The following is a 24,921-nucleotide window of genomic DNA, read 5'->3' as shown; positions in this document are numbered from 1 at the left end:
CCATCAGACTGTTCTCATCGGTTTGACCGATCGTGTGTACGCGGCATTGCATGCTTAAATAGCTAGTCAGGTTGAAGTCCATCTAGTTCAACCAACAAAAATAGAAAAAAACAAAAACATTTTTTTACAATCCTATATACACAATCCCATACCCACAGTTGATCCAGAGGTAGGGGAAAATCCCCAGCAAAGCATGATCCAATTTGCTCCAGCAAGTGAAAACAATCTTTCCTGATCCCCCAAGAGGCAATCGAATGTTCCCTGGATCAACTTTACCTATAAATGTTAGTATTCAGTTATATTATGTACAATTAGGAAATAATCCATGTCTTTTTTATGCAGTAACATATTTTTAAAACCTACTTTTAGACAAAATAAAAAAAACTTGCTCAATTTCATTCCCACAGTAAGTGTGAACCAGGGCTAAGGCTGATAATGAGTAGTTGAGTTGCAGGGTGGGATCAGGCAGAAGCGTAGTTGAGAAACAAGCCAAATGTCAATAATGAGTGGTAGCATAATATGGACAGCAGCAGGGAAGACAGGAGTGGTATACTGGCTGGAAAGAGTACAATAATCTGGCAAAAAGAAAGTGCAGAGACATGGCTTAAAACCAGGAAGTTCATAGGAGGAGCAAAGAGTTCAGGGTTCAAGACAGAATGATTCAAGAAATTGTCCAGGCAATAGTCCAGGGAACTGTCCAGCATTCCAGGTAACTCAGCAAGACACAGCACAGGTTCCAAGTTCAAATCCAGAGAAACTTTGGCTGTAGCAATCTCTCAGCCAAAGTGTGACATTACTCTGTGAATGACAGCTAGAGTTTTCTAATCAGTAACGCTCCTGTTGCCTTTTGATTGCACAGCGCTAGTTGTCACACAATGGGGGAACATCAAAATCACATAGAAGGCAGCAGACCCTCTGTGAAGCCTGCAACCTGGGAAAGAGGAGAACTTGGGCTTTCATTGTTATAAAGAACAGTATAGCACATATAACTAATAGATTTCTGGCACCCGCCATTGAGATACAATTTTTTTATTTTTTATCAAGAGAAAGTTAATTTGGTTTTTAAACTCCTTCTCTACTCAAATCGACTTTTATATTTTGCACTGTTCTTGGTACAATAACATATACTGGCTTTTTAAAGCGCTCTAGAAATGGTGATATTTTCCTCTAGAATTTCAAGGTTCATCCAGCTGCTACAGCCAAATAATGGTGTCCATAATTTATGTTAAGTAAATAACTGCGTAATCCACCTGCAAATGAGTGACACCTTCATTATGCTCTGTGGAGACACAAACCACTGCCAATGATCTTATCAGCAAATCGTTTCAGATTCTTTTTGATTATTGTGTTTGATGTATTTTCTTTTGTAGCATATATTTTACATGACTTACAGCATGAAATATAAAATAACAATTTATCTAATAATAGGACTATTTTTACCAAAATGGAAAGATATAACTACGTAGATCCTGATTATGCATACACAGAAGAAGAAGAAACAATAAAGCAAACCCATAAGGACTATTATACCAATTATATAAAAGACAGGAGGGAGCTACGCCTTAAAGAGAAGAAAGACAGGTATATTGTCTTTGTAATCAACCATATGGTATATTTTAAGAGATAGTGTATTACATGCTTTCCACTGCATGTTTTTGTATGTTACATTTAAGTTTATTATCTTATGTTTTGTTCTCCTAAATTATTTTCTTATAGAGAGTTTCAAGAAACAAACAATGATATAGAAATTGGGATTACACCAGCAGCAGGTCTACAGCCACCCACTTACTCAACTGCTGAATGTTTTAAAGAGCAGAAAAAGCCAAAAACTGCTCCTGTCTCCAAAGGTCGCTTGTTGACAACTCGTCAGCTGGCATCTGCAATATCTAGATCTGTGACCAAAGAAGTAAGTATCTTATACCTTGAAGTGCTAGGACCATGTGGTTCTTGCAAATACCTGTGTTAGCCTTCAAATTGATCTCTGTGTAACTGTGAAATTGTTTGGATGAGGCTATGCATAGGAAATTTAATGATAGGTAAGTAAACTTTACCAATGCACTTCTCTTTTTTGGTCCTCTTTGGTCTGTTAAATATACCATTGAAAGTGTTTTTTTTTTTGTTTTTTTTTAACCATTCAATAACTGATTCAATTGATCTTGCTTGAAATATTATCAGCCAGCAGATAACTTCCTGTGCTCCCTGCCTGCGTTTTTTTTTTCCGTTCAGCTGGTGGGATGAATTAAAGAATCGGTTCCTCAATCCACACAATCCAGGTGTGCTATTGTGTTGTGACAATGGGATTCCTCCGCTGTCAGAATACACTGATCAACGCTGAAGCCGATTGGCTGCAGTGGCTGAATAAAGTTTTCCAGCAGTCCTGTTTGACAGAGGAAGATCTAACAAAATCTGGTTGGTCCCTGCTTAACCAGCCTAATTTTGATCTGTGTGTACCCAAATTTACCATTTACATTGTTCTGAGTTGTTTCAGCAGACTTCAAAACCATTCCCCGCTATTATAGAGAAGATGAGAGAGAGAGGTTTCTGTAGTCTTGTGTTAGTGAGACAACACTGCTTCTCCTTGGATATAGTACAGTGAGTAAATATCACCTTAGGCCAGGAAGTCTGTTACTGGCAGAATCACAAGGTGAAAAAACAATGAAAAAAAAAAAGAACAAAAAAGAAAACAAATGCTGTTGTCATATCAGAGGTCTGGTAGGCTGAATTATATTACTTGATATTCATTGGTTTACATAAGCTTTAAGCCCCATTCCCTCTCAACGTTAAGCCCTGCCTCTGTCATTCTGACATTTGATAGTTGAATGACAGGGGTTGGGAGCTTGTGGTCATGTGCAGAAGCCTAAACCCTAGGAACAGTTTATTCCCAAGGCCAAACAAATTTCACAGGGACACAGATATTGATTTAAAAACTAATAATAGTGCAATTTTAGAACAACTTTGAAATGTTTTCAGATATATATATATATATATATATATATATATATATATATATATATATATATATATATATGTATATATCTATATATATAACGTAACATAGATACAGTAACATATATATGTTCAGGTCATTGATTTAAGGCCTGTTCAAACCAGCTCACGTGCGTTATTCTTTGTATAACACGCACATCCTGATGTGCATTGTATAGGCATGGTATTATGTGTTGTTACAACCTATCACATAAAGAACAATTTTCTATGTGCCCGAGGACATGTTACCTTATACGCTAATGCATGTAAGGTGCATTAATTTGCTTTGTAATAATACATAATGCATTGGTACTATTAAATGAAACACTTTATTGTTGTCATGCAAATATCCCTGAAATGTGTGGAATTATGGACATTAAAAAAAATGGTTTTAAATAGTATTAAAATATTTAATTGTCAAGACTCTAACTTCAAAAAACACTTCTTAAATGAAAATAAGTCAACTTTTAAAATATATTGCAAGACACCATCAAGATTATATACTGTATAGTACTAAGGCCCTTAGGCAGTCCTTGAAACCTAAGGCACCACCTGAATTGAAAATTTTGGCTTCATATGCATACCTTACTTGGCGTTTTCTGCTATTATTTTATCATAATAATACATTGTGCTCTGTGTTTTAGATTAATGAGGGGCTTAATGCAATGCCATGCACCGTATCTGAGAAGGAAGACTGCAGCTTGGAACTGACACCTCAGCAACTTCATCAAGTAGTTGTAGGTAAGAGCTGAAATATCGGAATAAGGCTGTAAAAACATTCAACAGTATATTCAAATATGAACTGTATAATTAACAAAACAGATACATAAATAAAAGTAGACATGACTGTAAATCAGACAGAAAGAATACATGTTTCAACTTAGTGTGCCAAAAAAGCCAAATAAACTTTTTTTTTTTTTTTTTTATAAATATAGAGGGCTTTTAGGCACCCAAGAAAGACACAAGAGAAATAATTATAAAAGATTTTTTTTTACAAACGTTATTGTACCATAAAAATGCTTAAAAAGTAGTGCAATGGCTGATCATGAAGTGTTGGGTCAAAGATGGACCGGTAATGATCTCACAATACATAAGCAGAATATAATGAAATTCACACTGTAAGCCTGTAGATCACTAATGGATACACCCATCCATCAGCCACTATTACATGGAAAAAACTATATAAACATCACTGATCCGCTGACTAATAAACAAATCAGTACATATACAAACTGGATAAAATAATACAATGTCATATGAGATGAATGTTACATCATGGATGCTCAGTAGAGAATCACAGTAGATACTGAGCCTCAACACATTTCAATTGCATATAATCTTCGTCAGTATGAGATAAGTAGTAATTCATCCACAAGAAAACATGATATTAACAATGGAAACAAACTGAATTCTTTAAATTACCATATGATGGCTGCAAATTGGTATAATTGCATCCTACTACCGGTAACTACTTTGACAGGTGGCCTTTTTTCCAGATAAATACAAAACTTTACAGAATTTAATTATGTTTTTTTTTTTTTTTATGTTTGTAACATTTTCCTTTACATTTCACAGGTCCTTCCACAATAGATTTTGGTGAAGTCTGTGTACGATCCACGTCTATTAAAGAACTGAACATCATAAATAGTCTTCCCATGTACATCTGGGTTCAGGTGGAGATAGACTGTGATGAGCTGCAGCAAACTAGCCCCCTTTCTCATGTTGTACCACCTATGTCAAAGACTGACATTCCTGTTGTCTTTGAAACAAACTCACTAGGGAAATTTAAGAAGTAAGAATGACATAATGTATTTATTTTATTAAATCAGAATAGCCATTGACAGGATCTCTTTGTAGGCTCTTGGTTAAAAAATGTCACAAAATCTCATGCACACCCTGGAAGTTTTTGTGGATTATTACTAAATACGTTGGCAATAGGTGTACCTTAAAGTTAGTTGCACTATGTTTTGATATATCAGAGCCCAATAAGTTGATCACCTCATATGAATGGTAAAGTAGCCCTTAGGAAGAAGTCTGATGGAAGCTTTTCATCGGATATTCCGTCCGTGTGTATGCCCCATTGGACTTTTCTGACGGAATTAGATAGAGAACATGTTCTCAATTTTTCCGCTGAAAAAAATATCTATCGGGAATTTCCCTTCATCTGGGTGCAATTCCGACAAACTAAAAACTATGCATGCTCAGAATCAAGTCAACGTATGCTCGGAAGCATTGCACTTAATTTTTCTCGGCTCGTCGTAGTGTTGTACGTCACCGCGTTCTTGACAGTCGAATTTTGGTGTGACCGTGTGTATGCAAGACAGCTGGAGTGAAATTCCGTCAGAACTCCATCGGAAAAACCATCTGAGTTTAAACCGGTCGTGTGTACAGGGCATAACTTCTATTTATGGTGACCAAGCAGATATCTTTTTAAGATTAATGGCCAATGAGACATGCAGTATGCCTGGCTACCACAAGGACACACCAGGTTGTAAATTGCAGCTTTGGTGATGTGATTTCTCTACTAACATTTCACCACATAAACCCGGATAAGGACAGGGAACAATCTTACTGACAGCACCCATCTTCACCTCAACACATATACACTGGTAATCTAGCTTTTCTCCATCCCCAGCCTAGGTCATTAGAGTTTATTCAGAAGAATACATTTTAATGGAGGAATGGCTGTCCTAGCCCTGGATAATTGGAAATTATGTCCTCTGGCCATAGCTAGCACAGCTACTCCTGTACTTCTGCCATCCCTTGTTTGCCTGGTATCATACGTCTACTGTGATAATAGTCTTCAGGTGTATTAATCCTCAAAATTCTCCATGACTGACAAAAATCTGTAGTAGTTTCTGAGAAGATGGATTATGATCCCTGAAAGTGTACTGGGATAGAAAGGAAGTGAAGGAGAGAAATGAGTAGTGCGGGTAAAAGAGGTTGTAGATGTCGAAGGCCCACATTCTGATTTCATATCAACATGTTTCACATTACTCTCCCTACTCTCATCAACGAGAAACGGGCTTCCAACTGCACTGTCTCTCTAACCACCATATGTTATGTTGACAATATTTTTTATTATCACATTGCCTAATTAATAATGAAATCATAGAAATATGACAAGACTCTCACATCTCTTATGATAAATTAGAAAATATATAAACTGATAATACTGTTTGAAGTTCTTTTAAATAAGATTGAAAATAAAGTATATATACACCAGCTGTCAGTCAGAAACTTACTTTAACTATATGGAAGTCAAGCAGTTAACATCTTTAAGGTTGTTGTACTTAAGGGAATAACCTTTTTGGTTACTGTCAGCATTTTATTTAGTACTGCAGGCTCACCAGGACTTTATGCCCTCATTATTAATAGATAGACTCTTTAAACATATTCTTTCATCAGCCACCTTTATGAGCTAACATGGTTCCCAGATGCAATTCTTTGTGACCCTGAAGCTATAGCTAAGATCACAAGCACTAGAAAGTAATAGAGATATATATGTGTGAGCAGGCTGTTTCTTTGAATGATCAGACATTAAACAGTGTGGTATGTTCTTTGCATCTGACTCATTGTGCTATGTTTGCTGGTTATTATATCACTGTTAACCCAAACAACTATAAGAGTATTAAAACATACATTTTCTGAATCTTTTTACAGGTCAATTACCTACACTGTAAACAGCAAATATGCTGGTCACATCCTTGTAACAGCAAAAACAGTTCCTGTTGCCCTTGAGCTGTCATCTCACGAGCTGATTCTGAAACCGAACAATGACTTTTTAGCTGAGGCAGGATTTAGATCGTCCATAAGATTATACAATCGCAGAAATCACCCAGCTGAATTTAGCTGGAAGCCAATCATAACTGAAAAGGGAATAGCTTTTTCAATACGCCCAGCAAGAGGTAATTCATCTAGAGCATTGTTTGTGATTCCTATACAATTATTGTTAGTATTTTGTATATTAAAACAATCCTAGTCCATATTGCACTACAGTTTAGTGAAAGAGTGCATAAAGAAGGTAAGTGAATGATACAGAATGTTTTTTTTTTATGTAAAACTATATATAGCTGATTACTTTCAGATTTCATATTCTCATATTCTCAGGCCCCGTACACACGTCCGATGAACTCAACGGGCAAAACACATAGTTTTGCTCGTCGAGTTCCTTGTGAAGCCGCCGAGGGTCTCGGCGAGCCAAGTTTTCCCATTGACTAACAAGGAAATAGATAACATGTTCTCTATTTTGCCCTACGAGTTCCTCGTCGGCTTCCTCGGCCAAAAGTGTACACACGACCGGGTTTCTCGGCAGAATACGGCTCCGATCGAGTTTCTGGCTGAATTCTGCCGAGAAACTCGGTCGTGTGTACGGGGCCTCAGAGACTCAATTATTAAAGTAGCCAGGCAAGGCCCAGTAATATGGATTTCTGCACCTGACCTGCATGCTTTGGCCAATCACAGAGCAATGATTGGCCAAAGGCAGGGTGCCTTTAGCCAAGCATGGCTCAGGGGGCTAAGTCCACGACCCAAATTATATAAGGCCGCTTACACTGCAGACATATATAGTTTTATAATTGAGAGAACATTAGCTAGAGGCAGGTTAGTTAGTGGCATGCAGGAAGTTTAATATATATATATATATATATACACACACACACAGTGTAGTCAGTGTAGTGTAGACTATATATACAGTGCAGGCAGTGTAGAATATATATACAGTGCAGGCAGTGTAGTGTGTGTGTGTGTGTATATATATATATATATATATATATATATATATACAGTATACAGTGCAGTCAGTGTACAGTATATTATACAGTGTTGTGGGGGTTTGCGGGTGGGGGGCTTATCGGAATCTAGAAGCCCCCTTTAACAAAGGGTCCCCAGCCCCCCTATGTGAATGGGTATCAGGTACATTACACCCCTACCCATTCACCAAAAACAGTTTTTAAAAAGTGTCTCGCAATGTCCATCCATCTATAATCACGCTGCTGTCTCTTAGGGCGGGGCCACCCAGTGATGTAACTGAGCCGTCAGTGGTGTGCGGGGCCATCCGTGCATGTCAGTGTGTGGCCCCGCCCTTGCCTATATAACAGCTGTCACAGCGAAAAGACAGCATTCGGCTGGAGGCCTCCCATGATGGCAGAGTATTTTTGTTTTTTTTGTTCTATATTTAGGGTCTGTCAGGCACCGTGTTCGACAGCGGATGTCCAGCGGGACACTTATTATTAGGGGTACAATGTACATTCACATAGGGGGGAAGGCTAGGATCCAGATTCTGATAAGCCCCCCCCACCTGCAGACCCCCACAACCACCAGGCTAGGGTTGTGGGGATGAGGCTCTCGTTGAGGGCATGTGGCCTGGTATGGTTCAGGAGGGTAGGGGTCACTCGCTCGCCCCCCCCCCATCCTATCCTCCAGGCTGCATGCTCAGATAAGGGTCTGGTATAGATTTATTGGGGGGACCCCACGCTAATTTTATTTAAATTTTGGTGTGGAGTTCCCCTTAAAACCCATACCAGACCCGGAGGACCTGCTATGGATTTTTGGTGATACCCGCGCAGTTTTTTCATTGATTGCTATCTATATTTCCGGGAACCGGAAATACATTCCAGCCACGAGCAATTTTAAATGGCATTTTTTCAAAAACTATACAAAGTGTTAAAAAAACAATAATAAATAATCCAGTAAAGTCCATCAGAAAAAAAAAGAAGTGCTCTTGTGCAAAAACTTCATTTATACTTGTGTATCAAAAAAAAATCCATATTTCAGTGTGGATAGAAAAATCTTCACACCTAAAAGTGCACACCCAACTCTCAAGCTGCTTACCAGCTATTCTGACCCCCTAGATGGGGGTCTGTCTGGCTGCACTTTATCCCAGTATCCCCAAGGGATGGATAGATATCAGGCCCCAAGATTACTATATGGGTTACCATACAACCAGGATGTTCAACAGTGGGCTCAGCTGCTCTGACCCCAAGATGGGGGTCTGGCTGTATTTTATCCCAGTATTCCCTTGGGATGGATGGCTATCAGGAGCCAATATTCCAAGATGGGTTACCATATGACCAGAATGTTCAACAGTGGGCTCAGCAAAAGGGAGAGAGAAAAGAGGAACTCATAGTGTAGTAATTAAAAATCCAGGCATATAAAACAGTCAATCACATGCAGACACCCCAGTGGGTGTGATAAAATCACCTCTGTAGCTCCTTTCAAGGGATAAAGGAGTATCGTGAGCATATGTCATCATGCCTAATCTGTTTCTCAGCATTAGTAGAGGGTGGTTCCATCTAACAAAAGTGATGTAATCATTGGCTCACAGCATGTTCTCTGTAAGAATTCTTCTCCTTCTTTGCAGCAAAAGAGCATTTAACAGGGAGGTTCTAGTTCATCTTTATTCTCTTTATATTTTGTTCTTTTATTAGCCACTCGTTATTTGTTTTCTAATTGTAGCTAAAAAGGAGAACACAGGACATGACTGGGAAGAATCTCAGGCCCCGTACAGACGAGCGGACAGTCCGATGAAAACGGTCCGCCGGACCGTTTTCATCGGACATGTCCGCTGGGAGATTTCGGTCTGATGGCTGTACACACCATGAAACCGAAATCCGCGCGGACAGAGAACGTTCTCTATCGCGCAAGTTCAATGCTTCCAAGCATGCGTTGAATCAATTCGACGCATGCGCAGGATTTCTGTCCGCTGGTTAGACGTACTAACCAGCGGACATGTCCGCCGGACAGCTTCCCAGCGGACATGTTACTTAGCATGCTAAGAAACATTTGTCCTCTGGAAATCTGTCCGCTAGCCTGTACACACGATCGGATCTGTCCGCTGACACTGGTCGGCGGACCAGTTTCAGCGGAAATGTCCGGTCGTGTGTACGAGGCCTTACTCTTCTGTGTGGTAATTGTCTCTGTCCCTTATCCCTTACTTTGTCAGAATAATAAAATTTGAAGAGGGAAGTATCAAAAAGCCTAAGGGCTGGTAAATACTGAAATATGTGGTGTCATGAGGTTTGGTGACCACAAATGTAGCGCGTTCCATTTGAGGGAGATGTGTTTGAGATACCATTAAAAATTTAAAATGAATTGGTCCCCCATTTTTAGCAAAGGCAATGTCTTCAAGTGTGGTGCAGAAAATGGGAACAAAATATGTTTCTTCCACACAGCGTTGGGGAAGTGATGGTCCCTAAGGCCTTTGAGGTGTGTGGCCAGAAAATCTTGGAATGAAGAGGTTATAGAATATCCTAGGTCTTGCAAAGCGGCCTGGAAAAAAGCCATTATACACATACTGTAATTTTGCAAGTGTGCATGCATTGACAATGTTTAACTTGCTATTTCAGAGTGTTTGCATAAAAAAAGCCTCATATCTGCATTAATCTATCTACATCTGATCCGTAAACATTACACATATCCAATAAACCACAGTTCACATGCCGGGTAATTATCTGTAGTGTGGGATGGGTAGAGTTTATTTATCACGCTGACTGGATGGTCTGTGGAAAAAAGTATATGGATCTAGTGAGACATTTGCTGATCATGTATTTAAGAAACATTTGTTGTGCAGTCATACTTCCTAAAAAAAATAAAAATAATCAAAAGGATGTACTTTTTTTTTTTTTTTTTTACCAGCAATAAGCTTTTTTTGTATGATTTCGGCATAAACATTTTTATATATTTTTTTTACTTTTTTTAGGCATTGTTGATGCCTATGAAGATCTAGAATGTGAAGTCGTATGGCATCCAGGATTCAGCTCTCCTGAGATAGGAGAATTCAATCTCAGTGTACAGCAGAGGAATTCAGCAAAACTAAGATGCATTGCAGAGGTAATTCTAGCTGCACTACACAGATGCTGACAATACAGGCCATTAAAAAACCTGATGACAGCACAAAACCCTCCCCTTGTTTTAGAGAGAGAAAGATTTGTCTGCATTAATAAATACTGATATTGTTTTTTCTTTGTGAAACCTTCTTTGTGAAACATTAAAAAAAGATATGTGGAAAGCAGTTGGTAAGTTGCATATCTAAATGTTTACAGTCGCATGCATAATACTTAAATGCAGAATTTGGATAGTTTTAGAGTGCACGTGTATTTTGCAAAAATACAGAAATTGCTATTTGTTTTCAGTAGTATGCGATAATATGTAATAATATGTGAAACAGTGATAAAGTGCACTAATTAAACTAAACAGCAAAAATAGATAAATACTCATAAATGACTAACCCTAATTAAAAAAAAAAAACAGTAAAATGCAATAATATGTGAAACAGTGAGTCAAAAGCAGATATTTATCTGATTTTACATAAAAAGTATTAAAATAAGTCCCAAATAATAAAGTGCTTGTGCATCAAAAAGTGATGAGATGTGACGATCACATGCTCAAAAAACAGTTCTTGAAAGTTGTGAACACAGTTGCTTCCACCATCCAGGTATTCACCGTGTGTGAGCCCTAGCAGCTCACCCCAAACAAAGACCATTTTATTTTTGCTGTTTAACCTCTTTAGTTAGTGCACTTTATCACAGTTTCACATAATATTGAATAATACTGCATTTTTTCTATTTTGTGTTTTTTTTTTTAAACTAGGGATAGCTGTTCATGCATATTTGTCTATTTTTGCTGCATAGTCTCTTGCTAATGGTTGCAGATTTTTCATGTCTATTTTGTAGGGTGATTTATTATTCTTTAGTATTTATTGTGTGCATTCATTTTGGTTGGTTGTGAGGTCCATAGCAGCACACAAGTACTTCATATTTAATTTCTATTTGTTTTCAGTTAATATTTTTTATGGATTGGGTCCCATCCTTACATACCAGCACTGATGTTATGTAAAGTTTTGTGGGTTTAATAGGTTGTTTTTAACCTGTGTCTTTACAACTTTCTATATTTATGATTGTTAAATATTAGCTGTGTGAGAGGCAGATACGTTTTTCTCATAAATAATTATTTGAACTTCCACTGTAGCCCTATGAAAGTAGGTATTTGTGCAGTGGTGGTGTCTTGAAGTTTTCTACAATGTGCTCTGAATTAAAGTCACACTTTAAAATTGCGTACACTTGTGGAATGGCGCCAAACTTCGGTACTTATAAATCTCCATAAGTTGTGCTTTAAATTTTTTTACAGGTTACATGCTCAGAGCTACAGAGGAGGTCTAGTGCTAGAATTATTGCTCTCACTCTAACAATTGTGGCGTATGTAACCTGTGTGCATCTGGCTCTGATACTAGCCAGTGCCTCACCAGCCACTAACCTCACTGCACTTCTCTGGTCCCTGGTATGAACAGCATGTAACACAACATATATTGATAGTTTTTATTTTATTTAGGGGTTTAGTGACATTTTAAGAAACATTCTGTTTTGTAAAAGTTGAGAGGGGGCATAGTCAAACACAAAAGTTAGTTTAAATATGCTGATATCTTGCCGATTTTAGATTTACTACTCTAGTTCGTATAACCATGTGACCACAATAACTAATCTTGGCTTCTTTCTGAAATTACAGCTTGGATCCACAAGTGTCCAGTTTACTGAACAGAGAGTGCTCTTTCATCATGCCCCACTTGGCCTAACAACCTACAAAACAGCCATTATTCAGAACACAGGAATGAGTCATGCATATTTTCAGGTAGAAAACTGACTTTTGTAGTGGATTGTAATCACTTCAGATGAATAAGATATACGGAAGTACTATTCACTGGCCCAATTTATTATAGTACAACTCTGCGCTTAGGATGATTCAAAAATCGAAGAAAATAAATAATCTGTCCATATGATAAAATCCGATGTAAAAAGCAGCTGCTAAAGTAAAAACAGTCAATATAAGCAGAAAATAAAATCAGGCCCATACAGAGTCTGATATCAGTCCTGCAGCAGCGCTGCAAATCCCTGGTTTGCTATATTAGCTGTGTGAGATGCACACAGCTAATATGTGCATCTCACAGGGAAGCAAATACGCCTGGTGATGTATAGATGAATAGGCTGCAGATGCATTATTAGATCTTTCAAAAGATGAAATTGAAAAAAGCAGAAACTATGGGCCTGATTCCCAAAAAAGCTGCCTAACTTAACTTTCAGCAGTTAAGTTACACTGACTTAAAATTTCTACCTAAGTGCCTGATCCACAAAGCACTTACCTAGAAATTTCAGGCCGTGTAACTTAAGTGCCGCCGTCGCAAGGCGGTCCTCCTCTCCGGGGGGCGTTTAAAATTTAAATGAGGCGCACTCCCACGCCGGCCGTACTGCGCATGCGTGTGATGTAATTTTCCCGACGTGCAGCGCGCGAACGTAATTGACGCCGGGCTTTGTGGATTGCAACGGGACACTACAGTTGCGACGGGTGAAAAAAAATATACTCGCCGGGAAAAAAAATAATTATAAAAAAAAATGACAGCGTCGCTCAGCATGCATTCCTGAGAGGGAGAACTCCATGCCAATTTTCAAAGAAAAAACCGGCATGGGTTCCCCCCCCCCAGGAGCATACCAGGCCCTTAGGTCTGGTATGGGTTGTAAGGAGACCCCCCCACGCCGAAAATTCGACGTAGGGGGTCCCCCTACAATCCATACCAGACCCGTTTCCAAAGCACGCTACCCGGCCGGTCAGGAATGGGAGTGGGGACGAGCGAGCGCCCCCCCTCCTGAGCCGTGCCAGGCCGCATGCCCTCAACATGGGGGGGTTGGGTGCGCACTGCGGCCCCCCCCCACCCCAGAGCACCCTGTCCCCATGTTGATGAGGACAGGACCTCTTCCCGACAACCCTTGCCATTGGTTGTCGGGGTCTGCGGGCGGGGGCTTATCGGAATCTGGTAGTCCCCTCAAATAAGGGGGCCCCCAGATACCGGCCCCCCACCCTAAGTGAATGGATATGGGTACCTGCCGGAGCATGATGGGACGGTGATGCCTATATAAATGTGATGCAAGGCGCGCTTCCATCATTGCAGTGTCAAGAGGCGACGAGTCAACATCGGAAGAGGGGAGAAGAAGAACCTGACGTCACAGAAGACCGCGCTGGCTGCCTGTTAGTAATTGAGCTAACACACAAAGATAGCAGGCAGCCAGCGCTGAAGAAGAAGGCACCGGACAGCTGCAGAAGAACCGGGGTTCGCCGAGTCAACAGCGGAGAGCGGCGAAGATAGAAGAAGACCCCCGGAGAGCGGAGAAGCCCCCCCCCGGAGAGCGGAAGAAGAAACCCCCCCCGGAGAGTGGAAGAAGACCCCCGGAGAGCGGAAGAAGAAGCCCCCCCTGGTATTAGAGCTAATAAAGAAGACAGGGGGGGCCTCCGGAGCAGAATAATATTATTATTATTTTAAAAAACCCTTGTGTTGTGTGTTGTGTGTTTAATAACTTTTACTTTTTGCCTACAGGTGAATGGGTAGGGGTACGATGTACCCCATATCCGTTCACTTAGGGTGGGGGGCCGGTATCTGGGGGCCCCCTTATTTGAGGGGACTCCCAGATTCCGATAAGCCCCCGCCCGCAGACCCCGACAACCAACGGCAAGGGTTGTCGGGAAGAGGTCCTGTCCTCATCAACATGGGGACAGGGTGCTCTAGGGTGGGGGGGCCCGCAGTGCGCCCCCCTGCCCCAGAGCACCCAGCCCCCCCATGTTGAGGGCATGCGGCCTGGCACGGCTCAGGAGGGGGGGGGGCGCTCGCTCGTCCCCACTCCCATTCCTGACCGGCCGGGTAGCGTGCTTTGGATACGGGTCTGGTATGGATTGTAGGGGGACCCCCTACGTCGATTTTTCGGCGTAGGGGGGGTCTCCTTACAACCCATACCAGACCTAAGGGCCTGGTATGCTCCTGGGGGGGAACCCATGCCGGTTTTGAATTTAAAAATTGCCGTGGAGTTCTCCCTCAGGAATGCATACCAAATGCCGTCGCTTGAATGGGCCTTTACAAGGTGTGACTAACTTTCCACATTGTAAAACCAGCCCTAGTTTTGCGCAAGCAAATGGGAACTTACGCAGAAATCACAGTGCTGAAAAGCTGATGAAAAGCGTTGTGGATCTGCTTAAGTCCTCATTTGCATACCCAAAGCTGCATTTCCATGAGAAATGCCCCCAGCGGCGGATGTGGTACTGCATCCTAAGATCTGACCGTGTAAGTGTCTTACACATGTCAGATTTTCTGCCTAACTTTGGAAAAAGCCTTTTGAGGATCGTTTCCAAAGTTAGGCACAGACTGAACAGCAGTTCCGCCTGCGTATCTCTTTTGGGAATCAGGCCCTATGTTCTAAGTATCTTCTTTCTTTCTTGGTTTTACATTTTAGGGACCACAGCTGCTATTTTGGGTTGACATCAGAAAACTAATAGAGAAGACATTTTCCAATGGGAACACCAGCTCTCGTGACCCTAGAGACATACTGGAATTCCCTCACTTTTGGGGGATTTAGTCTCACTTCCTGTTTTGGTTATGGGACAGGAAGTGAAGGGAAATCTCCCTAATGGGATACAGATGGCAAACAACAAAATAAAACAGAGTAACCCTCTGTTACTCTATTCAAAATGCAAGAAAAAAAAGTTTCACTTTTAGGAACACAGGGCCAGATCCTCAGCCAGCGGTGCAAATTTAGTTTGTCCTAACTTATGTCATTTAAGTTACGTTGCCCTAAGTTGGTGTCGTAAGTGCCGTATCCACAGCGCATTTGCGTCTAAATGTGCGCCAGCGTAACTTAAATTCAGAGGCGTAAGGCGGGGTTTTTGCAAGTGGGAAGGAAGTGGGCGTGCTTCATTGTAATGAGCCGTGACCCCATGCAAATGAGGCGCCGGCCGTACTGCGCATGCGCGCACGAATCGGGACCTTACTGGGCATGTGCAGAACTGGTCTCGGCGCAATCAGTGAGATAGGTAAAAGGCCAAGTGTACTTAGTTTGAGGATCGCCCTGTGTGTAAAAAGCACCACACACACACACTTCCCTTGCAAAAGTATATCCCATTGTTCCCCTTCCATGAGCAATTTGCTTCTGCTCTGTTTGTTTGTGTGTTGGTAAGTTGTGTTTGTGAGAAAAGTGTTTGAGGAGTTGGAGAGTCTAGTTGTTGTTTGTTTTTGAGAAGTGTCTTTATTTATTTTGTTTGTTATTGTTTTTGCTGATTGTTTTTTGGTGTTTGTTTTTTGGTGTTTGTTTTTTGGTTGTTTGTTGGTGCGTGTTTGTTTTTGAATTACTATTAGCTGTGTCCTTGTGTGTTTAGATTTTGGTTAGTTTTTTGTGGTATATAATTTTGTGAGGTTTTTGGGTGTGTATTGTAGATTGTTTGTCGGGTGTGTTTGTTGTTGCTGGGTGGTGTATGTGATGCCCCCCAAACGCAGGAAGCTTAATTTCACCCTGGGAGAGAAGCAAATTCTTGCTCGGGGCATTGTGAAATATGGGCGATTTCTGCATGGCCCTGAGAGCCAGAACACCACCCCGGCCAGGAAGAGGCAGCTTATTAAAAAAATCACCGACCAGATCAATGCGGCGGGGGGGGGGGGGGGGAGACTAGGACCCCCGCTGGCATACAGAAAAAAATAAATGATCTGAGAAGCGTCGTCCGGAATAAGATGGCAAGGATCGACGCCCATACCAGGGGCACTGGAGGAGGGGGACCCTGCCCAGTCAGACTGACGGAGGAGGAATGGGCAGTGGCCCAGTGTTTCCACCCACAGCAGGTGGTGGGCCTGCCTGGCTATACGTCAGATGTTCCTAGGAGGACAGGTAGGTTTTTTTGTTTATTCTCTGTTGATTAGCATGTGTGGGTGGGGGAAGGGAAGATGTGCCAAGTGTGTGGTTCCTCAAACATGTGATTGTTTTGTGTCCTCCACAGATGGCCAGGAGGTTACACGCCAGGAGGTTACACGCCAGGAGGTTGGAGGCCAGGAGGTTGGAGGCCAGGAGGTTGCAGGCCCATCGGGCCAGGCTGCAGCACCACCCCCAAGACAGGCTGATGATGAGTCCCAAGAAGGGCAGGATTCCCCAGGGGAGGGGATTGGCCAAACCTCCACTCATGAGGAGGTTGAGGGGGAGGAGGATGAGTGGGAGGAGGATGATGAGGGGGAGGAGGAGGAAAATATGCAGATTGGCCGGGAAGTCCTCCTGGCCACTGATATGATGACCTTTGAGTCTTCCCCTGAGACTACCCCTGAGGCTGGCACCAGTCAGGCCACCATCAGGGGTAGCCCCTCCCACTTCTCCCCCAACAGGCCTCCAGTCACCAGGGTCACTCTCTCCCCTCCTCCAGGCCCGCAAGACTCAGCGGCAGCCAGGGGGCCAACCCAGGAGACCGTGGCTGTGGGCGAGCGTCTGTCGGCCAGTGTGGTGAAGGACAATGCCCGGCAGACCCGCACTCTTGGAAAAATACTGGAAAAACTTACGCAGATGGAGCACAGCCAGGGTGAAATGATGGAGGCACTCGGTGATGTGGCCACCAACTCAACGGCGGTCATTACATGTTTGAACGACATACAGACCGCCACAACGCGCGTGGCCCATGAGCTGAGTGCCCTGACCCAGGCTGTGCAGGACAATACAAGGTCTGGCCAGGCCAATGCGGCTGCCCTCACTGCCTGTCTCACTCGCATTGCAGGGGCCATGGAGGGCAGGCCAGCAGGGGCGGCTCCTCCTTCCCCAGCTCAACCCCCCCAGGAGGCTCCTCCTTCCCCAGCTCAACCCCCCCAGGAGGCTCCTCCTTCCCCAGCTCAACCCCCCCAGGAGGCTCCTCCTTCCCCAGCTCACCCCCCCCCCAATGGACATCCTCCGCGACGGTGTGGCCGTGCCCGTGGCCGTGCCCCTGCCCGTGCCCCTGCCCAGCCAAGGCGTAGCAATCGCCGCCGCTAATTAATTTGCTGGGATACTTTTGTTTTTTTGTTTATGCATTTTTTTTTTTTTTTAATTTGGTCTTCTGTACTTATGATTTGATTTATGTGTGTGAATGATGTGTGAATGTGGGGGGGGTGGCATTCCTAAGAAATTAAGGGTGTCACCCTCAGTTTTGGTGGAGTAGGGATCCCCAGGACCAGGGAGAAGTGCAATCCCAGGTTCCTGAATGGTGTATGAATGCACAGTGACATAATTGGAGCCGTGGCGTGGCGTTACTGCTCCCAAGTCCCAAAGGGGGGGGGGGACTTGGATCTAATCCAATTCGATGTGCATGTGATGTGTCTGTGCAAGGAACCACAGTGGTGTGCATTCATGCATTATCATTGTGACTTTATTGATGTGCATTTACAGGGAAAAGATACATTCTTATTGTGACATTAATCATGTACATTTACTGGGAAAAAATGCCTTCTGCAAGGCGTCTCCTGGCTGCTGTGCCCTCAGCAGACCGGGTAGAGTTGGTTGGGGGAGTATTGCCTGGGTCAGGGGTCAGGTCATCACATAAGTCAATATGCAGTCCCCTTCTGAGGGCAAAGTTGTGGAGTATACAACATGCCCCAATTATTTGGCACACAAAGTCAGGGGAATACAGCAGGGTACCCCCAGACTTATCCAGGCATCTGAAGCGGGACTTCATAAGCCCAAAGGTCCGTTCAACCACTCCCCGGGTTCGTATGTGCGCCTGGTTGTAGCGTTGCTCTCCTGGGGTTTGGGGGTTCCTGAATGGGGTCATTAGATGAGGTCCCAAGGCATATCCTGAGTCACCTGTAAGGGAAAAGACAGGAGGATATTAGTCATGCATGTGCCCCTTGTGATGTGAGCATCATGGGGGGGACATACCTGACACACATGTCACTCACCAATCAGCCAGCTGTCTCCATACATGTTCTGGTCAAAATCTCTTGAGATCTGGGTCTGCCGGTAAATATAACTATCATGGCAGGATCCCGGAAATTTAGCACAGACGTGCCAGATGAGGCCATGGGCATCTACGATGACTTGCACATTGATGGAATGCCAGCCTTTACGATTCCGGAACATGTGCTCAGTATCATGGGGTGGTTGTAGTGCCACATGGGTACAATCAATGGCCCCGATGGTGCGTGGAAATCTGGCAATGTGATAAAAGTCGGTCATGGTCTTTAAACGCTGATCCTCCTGGGTGGGTTTTTGAAACTGATTTCCCATGCGCCGCAGGATTGCAGGGACCACTTGGTGCACACACCTGCTGATGGAGGATTGTGCCATCCCAGCCACGCCTCCACTTGTGCGTTGGAATGAGCCAGTGGCCAGAAAATGCAAAGTGGCCAGTACTTTGGTGAGTGGCTGCAGTGCATGGGAGCGTTGGGTTGGGCTGGTAAGATCATCCTGAAGTATTGTTGTTAATTCCAGGATGGCCTCACGGGTAAATCTGTAGTTGCGGTAAACTTCAGAAGCAGGCATGCCAAACAAATCTTGCCGTGGGCGGTATACCCTCTCCTGTGCCCTCCTCCTCCTCCTCTGTGCCCTCCTCCTTCTTTGTGCCTCTATAGAGACTAATGCAGCTAGTATCATTGATGGTCCTGGCATTTTGGCAGAGAGATTTCAGTCCTGAACGTGTGTGTGCTGAGCTCTTCAGCAATGGTGTTGCTTCAGCAGACATTCAGACGGCATGTGTAAAATTAGGGCTGCTTTTATAAAGTGTAAATTCCCACCAGAAAACTAACAGGTGCGCACAGGGCGTAATCTACGGCGCACACACTTAATTCTGTGGATCGCCCTATCTCCCTCATTTGCATCTTTGCCTATCAAATAAAGCGGCGTGCCTAGCGTAATTTGCGCACGAGAATGCGCCGGTGTAATTTTTTTAGGTAGGACGGAAAAGCCGGAATTTCAGGCGCTTCTCGTTTTGAGGATCGGGCACAAAGATACACGCCGTGTAAAATTAGAAAAATCAAGTTAAGTCGGCGTATCTCTTTTGTGGATCTGGCCCACAGGAACTAAGGAATTGTTAAACAGTCTGGCTTTACTGACACCTACAGGAGGTTTGGACATTGTCAAACGAAAAAACTGTTGAAGCCACGTCCTGTATAACATCACGGCTAACTGTCACGACTCCTATTGTTTTAGGAAGTTTTACCCTTTTTCCAGATCCCACTGGACTGGAAGATTGTGGGACTAGCTTGAAATGTGACCTGGGCTCTATATTGTGGTGTTTTTGCGACCTTTGTATACTGTGTTACCTGCAGAACTCTTACTGGGTCCAGAGCCATGGCATGTCCTGTAGTGTCACTTTTTTTGTTAGTAAGGCTGGTTGGGTTGAAGAACCAATATCTACCTTACTATGGTAGAGTTATGCACTTTTTAAAATTCCTTGCTGCTTCTGCCACAGTAAGGGTTAAAGCTGGAGGTCCTGAGTGCTTATGACTTCAGAGTGTTGCATGCACAAGTTCCCCCTTCTGTTTCCTGCCATTCAGTCTAAACAACATTCTGCTGCTGTTTCTGAAGTGCTATGCAGATCACCTGTTTCTGGTCTTCTTCCACTGCTCGCCCACTATGACTTTGTCACATATGACCGCCTGCAACCCTTATTGGCACCAGCTGCTTGGGTTTAGGGGCATGAGAGGCATTGCCTCACTTTGGGACCAGTTGTTTTCTGCTATATGGTATAGGTCTTCTCAGAGATGCACAGAGGACAGTCTCCTGCAGCACGGGGAGGGCAATAATTCCTGTCACATACCTGGTGGAGATTGAGCTGTAGAGGGGGCCTCTCTTGCACCTAATGTCCAATACCCCTGGTAGTGGTGACAGGGAGTCGAGGACACAGAGTGGCACGAGGGCCGCTGTAGCAGATGGCTCAGGCTGGGTCTTGGCAGGAACCAGGTGACTGCAGAGCTCTGGGCTGGAACTGAGAACAGGAGCCTTGTGTCGCTGGATCAGCAGCTGGCAGTGTAGCTGGGACATGAGCCAGGGGGTCATCAACAGCCGGACAGAGCAGGTATCGAGATGTGAGGCAGAGGCAAAGACGGGACACAGGCCAGGTTCGGTACACAGTCGTGCAATGAGGCACAGGAATATCAGGCAGAAGCGGAGTCAAGCACAAGCCGGAGTCACAAGTAGGCAGGCGGAGGTCAGTAGGAATGTTCAGGCAAGCCGGGTCAAGATACAGGAAACTAGTACAGATTGGGTAAACAGGCACTAGCTGAAAAGACCACTCAGCAAGGTATGCATGTCACTGGCAGGTTTAAATAGGTGGACTGGCGCCAATGCGTTTCCACGCGCGCTCACGCATGCGCCAGTACATGTATTTTCTTGTGCATCTTTTAGAATGTCCATGCCTGCTCACCACTGCGCGCTTGTTACCAGGGTTTCTCTTACAATTTCCTACTGGTTCTAGAGGTGTTTAGTCAGTATAAACAAAAATGGCAACCATCCCAAGTTATAACTGTCTTTTAGTGCAAGGTGCAAATAGATGGACTGTGCACACAGTAAACAAAGCAAAATATATTTCTCAGCATAACCAGTAAAAAAAAAAAAAAACAATACACTTTTTAACAATTTGCATTAAACAGAGTGTTTATTTTGAGTGTTTATTTTCCGCCGGGAAAAATTGAGAGCTGGTTCTCATTTTTTCAGATAGAAAAAATTCCTATCAAAAAATCCGATCACCTGTAGGAATTCTGACGCATGCTCGGAAACAATTTGACGCATGCTCGAAAGCATTGAACTTAATTTCCTCTGCCCCGTCGTAGTGTTGTACGTCACCGCGTTCTTGACGGATGAAAGTTCAGAGAACTTTTGTGTGACCGTGTGTATGCAAGCCAAGCTTGAGCGGAGTTCCGTTGGAAAAACCATTCAAGGTTTTTCTGACGGAAAATCCAATCGTGTGTACGCGGCATTACTCTCTTCCCTGCCTACCATTTTTTATCTGGGTGTTGTTGATCACAATTCAATTTTTTTCAGATTAAAGGTTTTACCCTTTCTTTGCATTTTATGTTGCAAGGACTAACGCCCACAGCTATGTCATTACAAGATTAGTTGTCTCATTAGGATGTGGTATTCTGTTGGACTACTCACTTGTTCCCCACTCCTCAGCTGGACTTCTTTTGGAGTGTGAACTTTTTATGAATTCCGTATTTCCTGTGTCCTGCAATAGATAATAGAAAATAAGATTTTTTTTGTACTTCTTGTAAAAAAACACAGGTACTGCCCCTCTGTGTTATTAACACTGCATATTGCTTGCTTTACAATATGGCATGACAAATAGTGACAGGTTTTATACATTCAACTTTTGCCAGTGTCCTAACCTCCTGAAGGTGGCAGTATAACCTAACTGTTTAGTAATTTCTGACCCCATCAATGGACGTCAATAAAAATATATTGTTATTAATCTATAAAACATATTACTTTTTGTAGGTATAACATTAATTTATTAGACTTTGCATTTATTTGTTTTGTTTTTTACAGGTAGTAGATATAACTCTACTGTCTGGTATGACAATTACACCATCACAGGGTGTGGTGCCAGTGGGAGGATATGCGACTCTTAAGATCTTCTTTACACCAAGAGCAGTTATGAAGTTTGACACTAGAATTGAGGTAAAACTGATTAAAACTTACTAATAGAACATTGTATTTGTTTGTGTATGGGATGTGTTTTGAGGGGAAATTTAAAGATTGATTTAGGACTAATATTTGAGTTTTTAGCAAATACCAGTGGGTTGAATCACCCATAAACTAATTATTTTGCTTATGCTGGCCATATACAGTATTTGCCAGTTTTGCAGGGACTGGAGGATTGAAGTTATGGTGGAAATCTATTAAATCCACTGCACCTATTGTTTGATTTCCATGTCAATTTTATTTGTCCAGTCACTTAAGGTGTTACTAAACCTAGGACCCTGCATTCAATATACAGTATCTGTAAAAAGATGTAAAGTCAATCAGCGCAAACAGATAACCTAACCAATAAAGCAGCTATAGCACTTAAGATCAAAATACAAATCCTGGATAAAAACTTTCAAATAATAAATAGTTCAGCGCTAATAAGCAAAATACTAAATTCATAACATTTTATAACATAAAAAAAAAATGGAAGACTATAATAAAATCCTAAAAAGAACATCACAACGGCGACCCTAGACACCTCAAATTTTGGGAGGTTGAGAGAGTTAAAAAACATTGTGGGGGGGAGGGGGTTAATTTTATCCGACAACTCAGCCATCATGAATCATACTGGGTTTATGAAACAAAAGTAGCAGTTCCAATGGGTCCAAACGTAGAGTTTGACCTCAATTGTTTTATTTCAGACCGCTAATTTGATATCAGTCTGTATGAGTAAAATGTTATACATATGTCAGATTAAGTGTTTTTAGATTACTAATCCATATATATGGATGTTTTAAAAATATTTAAAAAAATATTGAGTGGAGGGTGGTTGATCTGGTGTTTAGTTACATTTATATACTTTTACTTGTGCACTGCAGTGAGCTTAGTATTACTTACTTTTTATTGTAATGTTTTTAGCATTTTGATAGATTAAGTTCCTTTTCTTTTTAAAATGGTGTTTTATTATAATAATCTCCTCTAAGGTGTTTTAACCTTGGATGAGGCTTACCTGTCTGCAGGTTGGCCTTCACCTTGAATGCCCATTCAAGCTGAGGTGTTAGCAGACTATTGATATGACTAAGGCCTCGTACACACCATCGAACTTGTCCGATGAAAACGGTCCGCGGACCGTTTTCATCGGACATGTCCGCTCGTAGATTTTGGCCTGATGGCTGTACACACCATCAAACCGAAATCCGCGCGGACAGAGAACGCGGTGACGTGGTCGCGACGTGGCCGCGCCGATGACGCGGCGACATGCGCGACCCTGGAATGTCAATGCTTCCACGCATGCGTCGAATCAGTTTGACGCTTGCGAGGGCTTTCGGCCGAGCGGACATGTCCGGTAAGTCGTACAGACGACCGAACATGTCTGATGGACAGGCTTCCAGCGGACATGTTTCTTAGCATGCTAAGAAACATTTGTCCGCTGGAAACCTGTCCGATCCGCCGGACATTTGTCCGGTCGGCCGTACACACGACCGAACATGTCTGCTGAAACTGGTCCGTGGACCAGTTTCAGCAGACATGTTCGGTCGTGTGTACGAGGCCTTAGACTCTGCGTCCCTATGGTGATTAACACCGCAAAGATGAGTACTGCGCATGTCCGACAATTAGCTGACTGTTAATAGGGCTGGAGTGTGTTCCTCTCAATACCACTGGGACGATACGCATGCGATAAGACATGATCACGTCAGATGCAGCCACCTTCCACTTATAGTCTCGGTGAGACTCGTATGCTGTGAATGCTTTTATGCCTAGCACTAGGACAACAGTGCTTTATTTGTGAGTACATTTTCTTTAGACCTAATAAATCTCACTGTTCCAGTTTAGAATTACCATGGGACAGAATTGATAGATTTCCTCCTATGAATGATCTCTGAAGGGTCTCAAATGATCTCCTCTGAAAAGCAAACTGCATTTGTTTATTTACCTACCAAAATATTTATAATTCTCTGCAGACAGCTATTTGGTTTACACATATCTGACCCAAAAGGGTCCTGATTTGGTTTTACCGTTTCCTGGATCACTGCCCTGCCAATTGGGCACAGGTGATAGAATGCTGATTCTATGTCCAGCTAACTGGAAGTAGGCAGCTGACATAGGAATCTGCACTGCTCATCCGGAGGACTGGAAAACTTTGACCTAGGTATAAATACAATCAAGTTACCTCTTCATGGTAGGCACAGACTTCTTTGAGTTAACCACTTGACCTCCAGAAGATTTACCCCCCCTCCCTCTTCATGACCAGGCCATTTTTTGCGATATGGCACTGTGTTACTTTAACTGACAATTGTGCATCCTTTTTTTCCCCAGAAATAGAGCTTTTTACTTTTTTTTTTAAGTTATACACAAAAAGACAGTCAACTTTGAAAAAAAGCCTATATTTTTACTTTCTGCTAACAAAACACATCCAATAAAAAACAGAAAAAAATCGAATTTCTTCATCAATTTAGGCCAATATGTATTCTTAATATATATGTCCACAGTGCTGTCTAAA

The 24,921-nt window shown here is 42.7% G+C and overlaps 1 protein-coding gene across 1 annotated transcript in view; it reads left to right on the top strand.

Annotated features, from left to right (window-relative positions):
- Positions 1-24,921, top strand: part of CFAP47 (cilia and flagella associated protein 47) — a 610,902-nt gene that overhangs the window by 77,355 nt on the left and 508,626 nt on the right. Inside the window, exons 11-18 of the mRNA XM_040336504.1 lie at positions 1,429-1,581; positions 1,717-1,906; positions 3,630-3,726; positions 4,561-4,777; positions 6,649-6,893; positions 10,685-10,815; positions 12,487-12,609; positions 22,281-22,412. Of these exons, the coding sequence (XP_040192438.1) occupies positions 1,429-1,581; positions 1,717-1,906; positions 3,630-3,726; positions 4,561-4,777; positions 6,649-6,893; positions 10,685-10,815; positions 12,487-12,609; positions 22,281-22,412 (1,288 nt within the window). The remainder of the gene's footprint in view (positions 1-1,428; positions 1,582-1,716; positions 1,907-3,629; positions 3,727-4,560; positions 4,778-6,648; positions 6,894-10,684; positions 10,816-12,486; positions 12,610-22,280; positions 22,413-24,921) is intronic.

Source organism: Rana temporaria, chromosome 2, assembly GCF_905171775.1.
Source record: "Rana temporaria chromosome 2, aRanTem1.1, whole genome shotgun sequence".
NCBI lineage: Eukaryota > Metazoa > Chordata > Amphibia > Anura > Ranidae > Rana > Rana temporaria.
The sequence above is the reverse complement of the archived record's forward strand: the minus strand, read 5'-3'. Positions and strand labels throughout refer to the sequence as shown.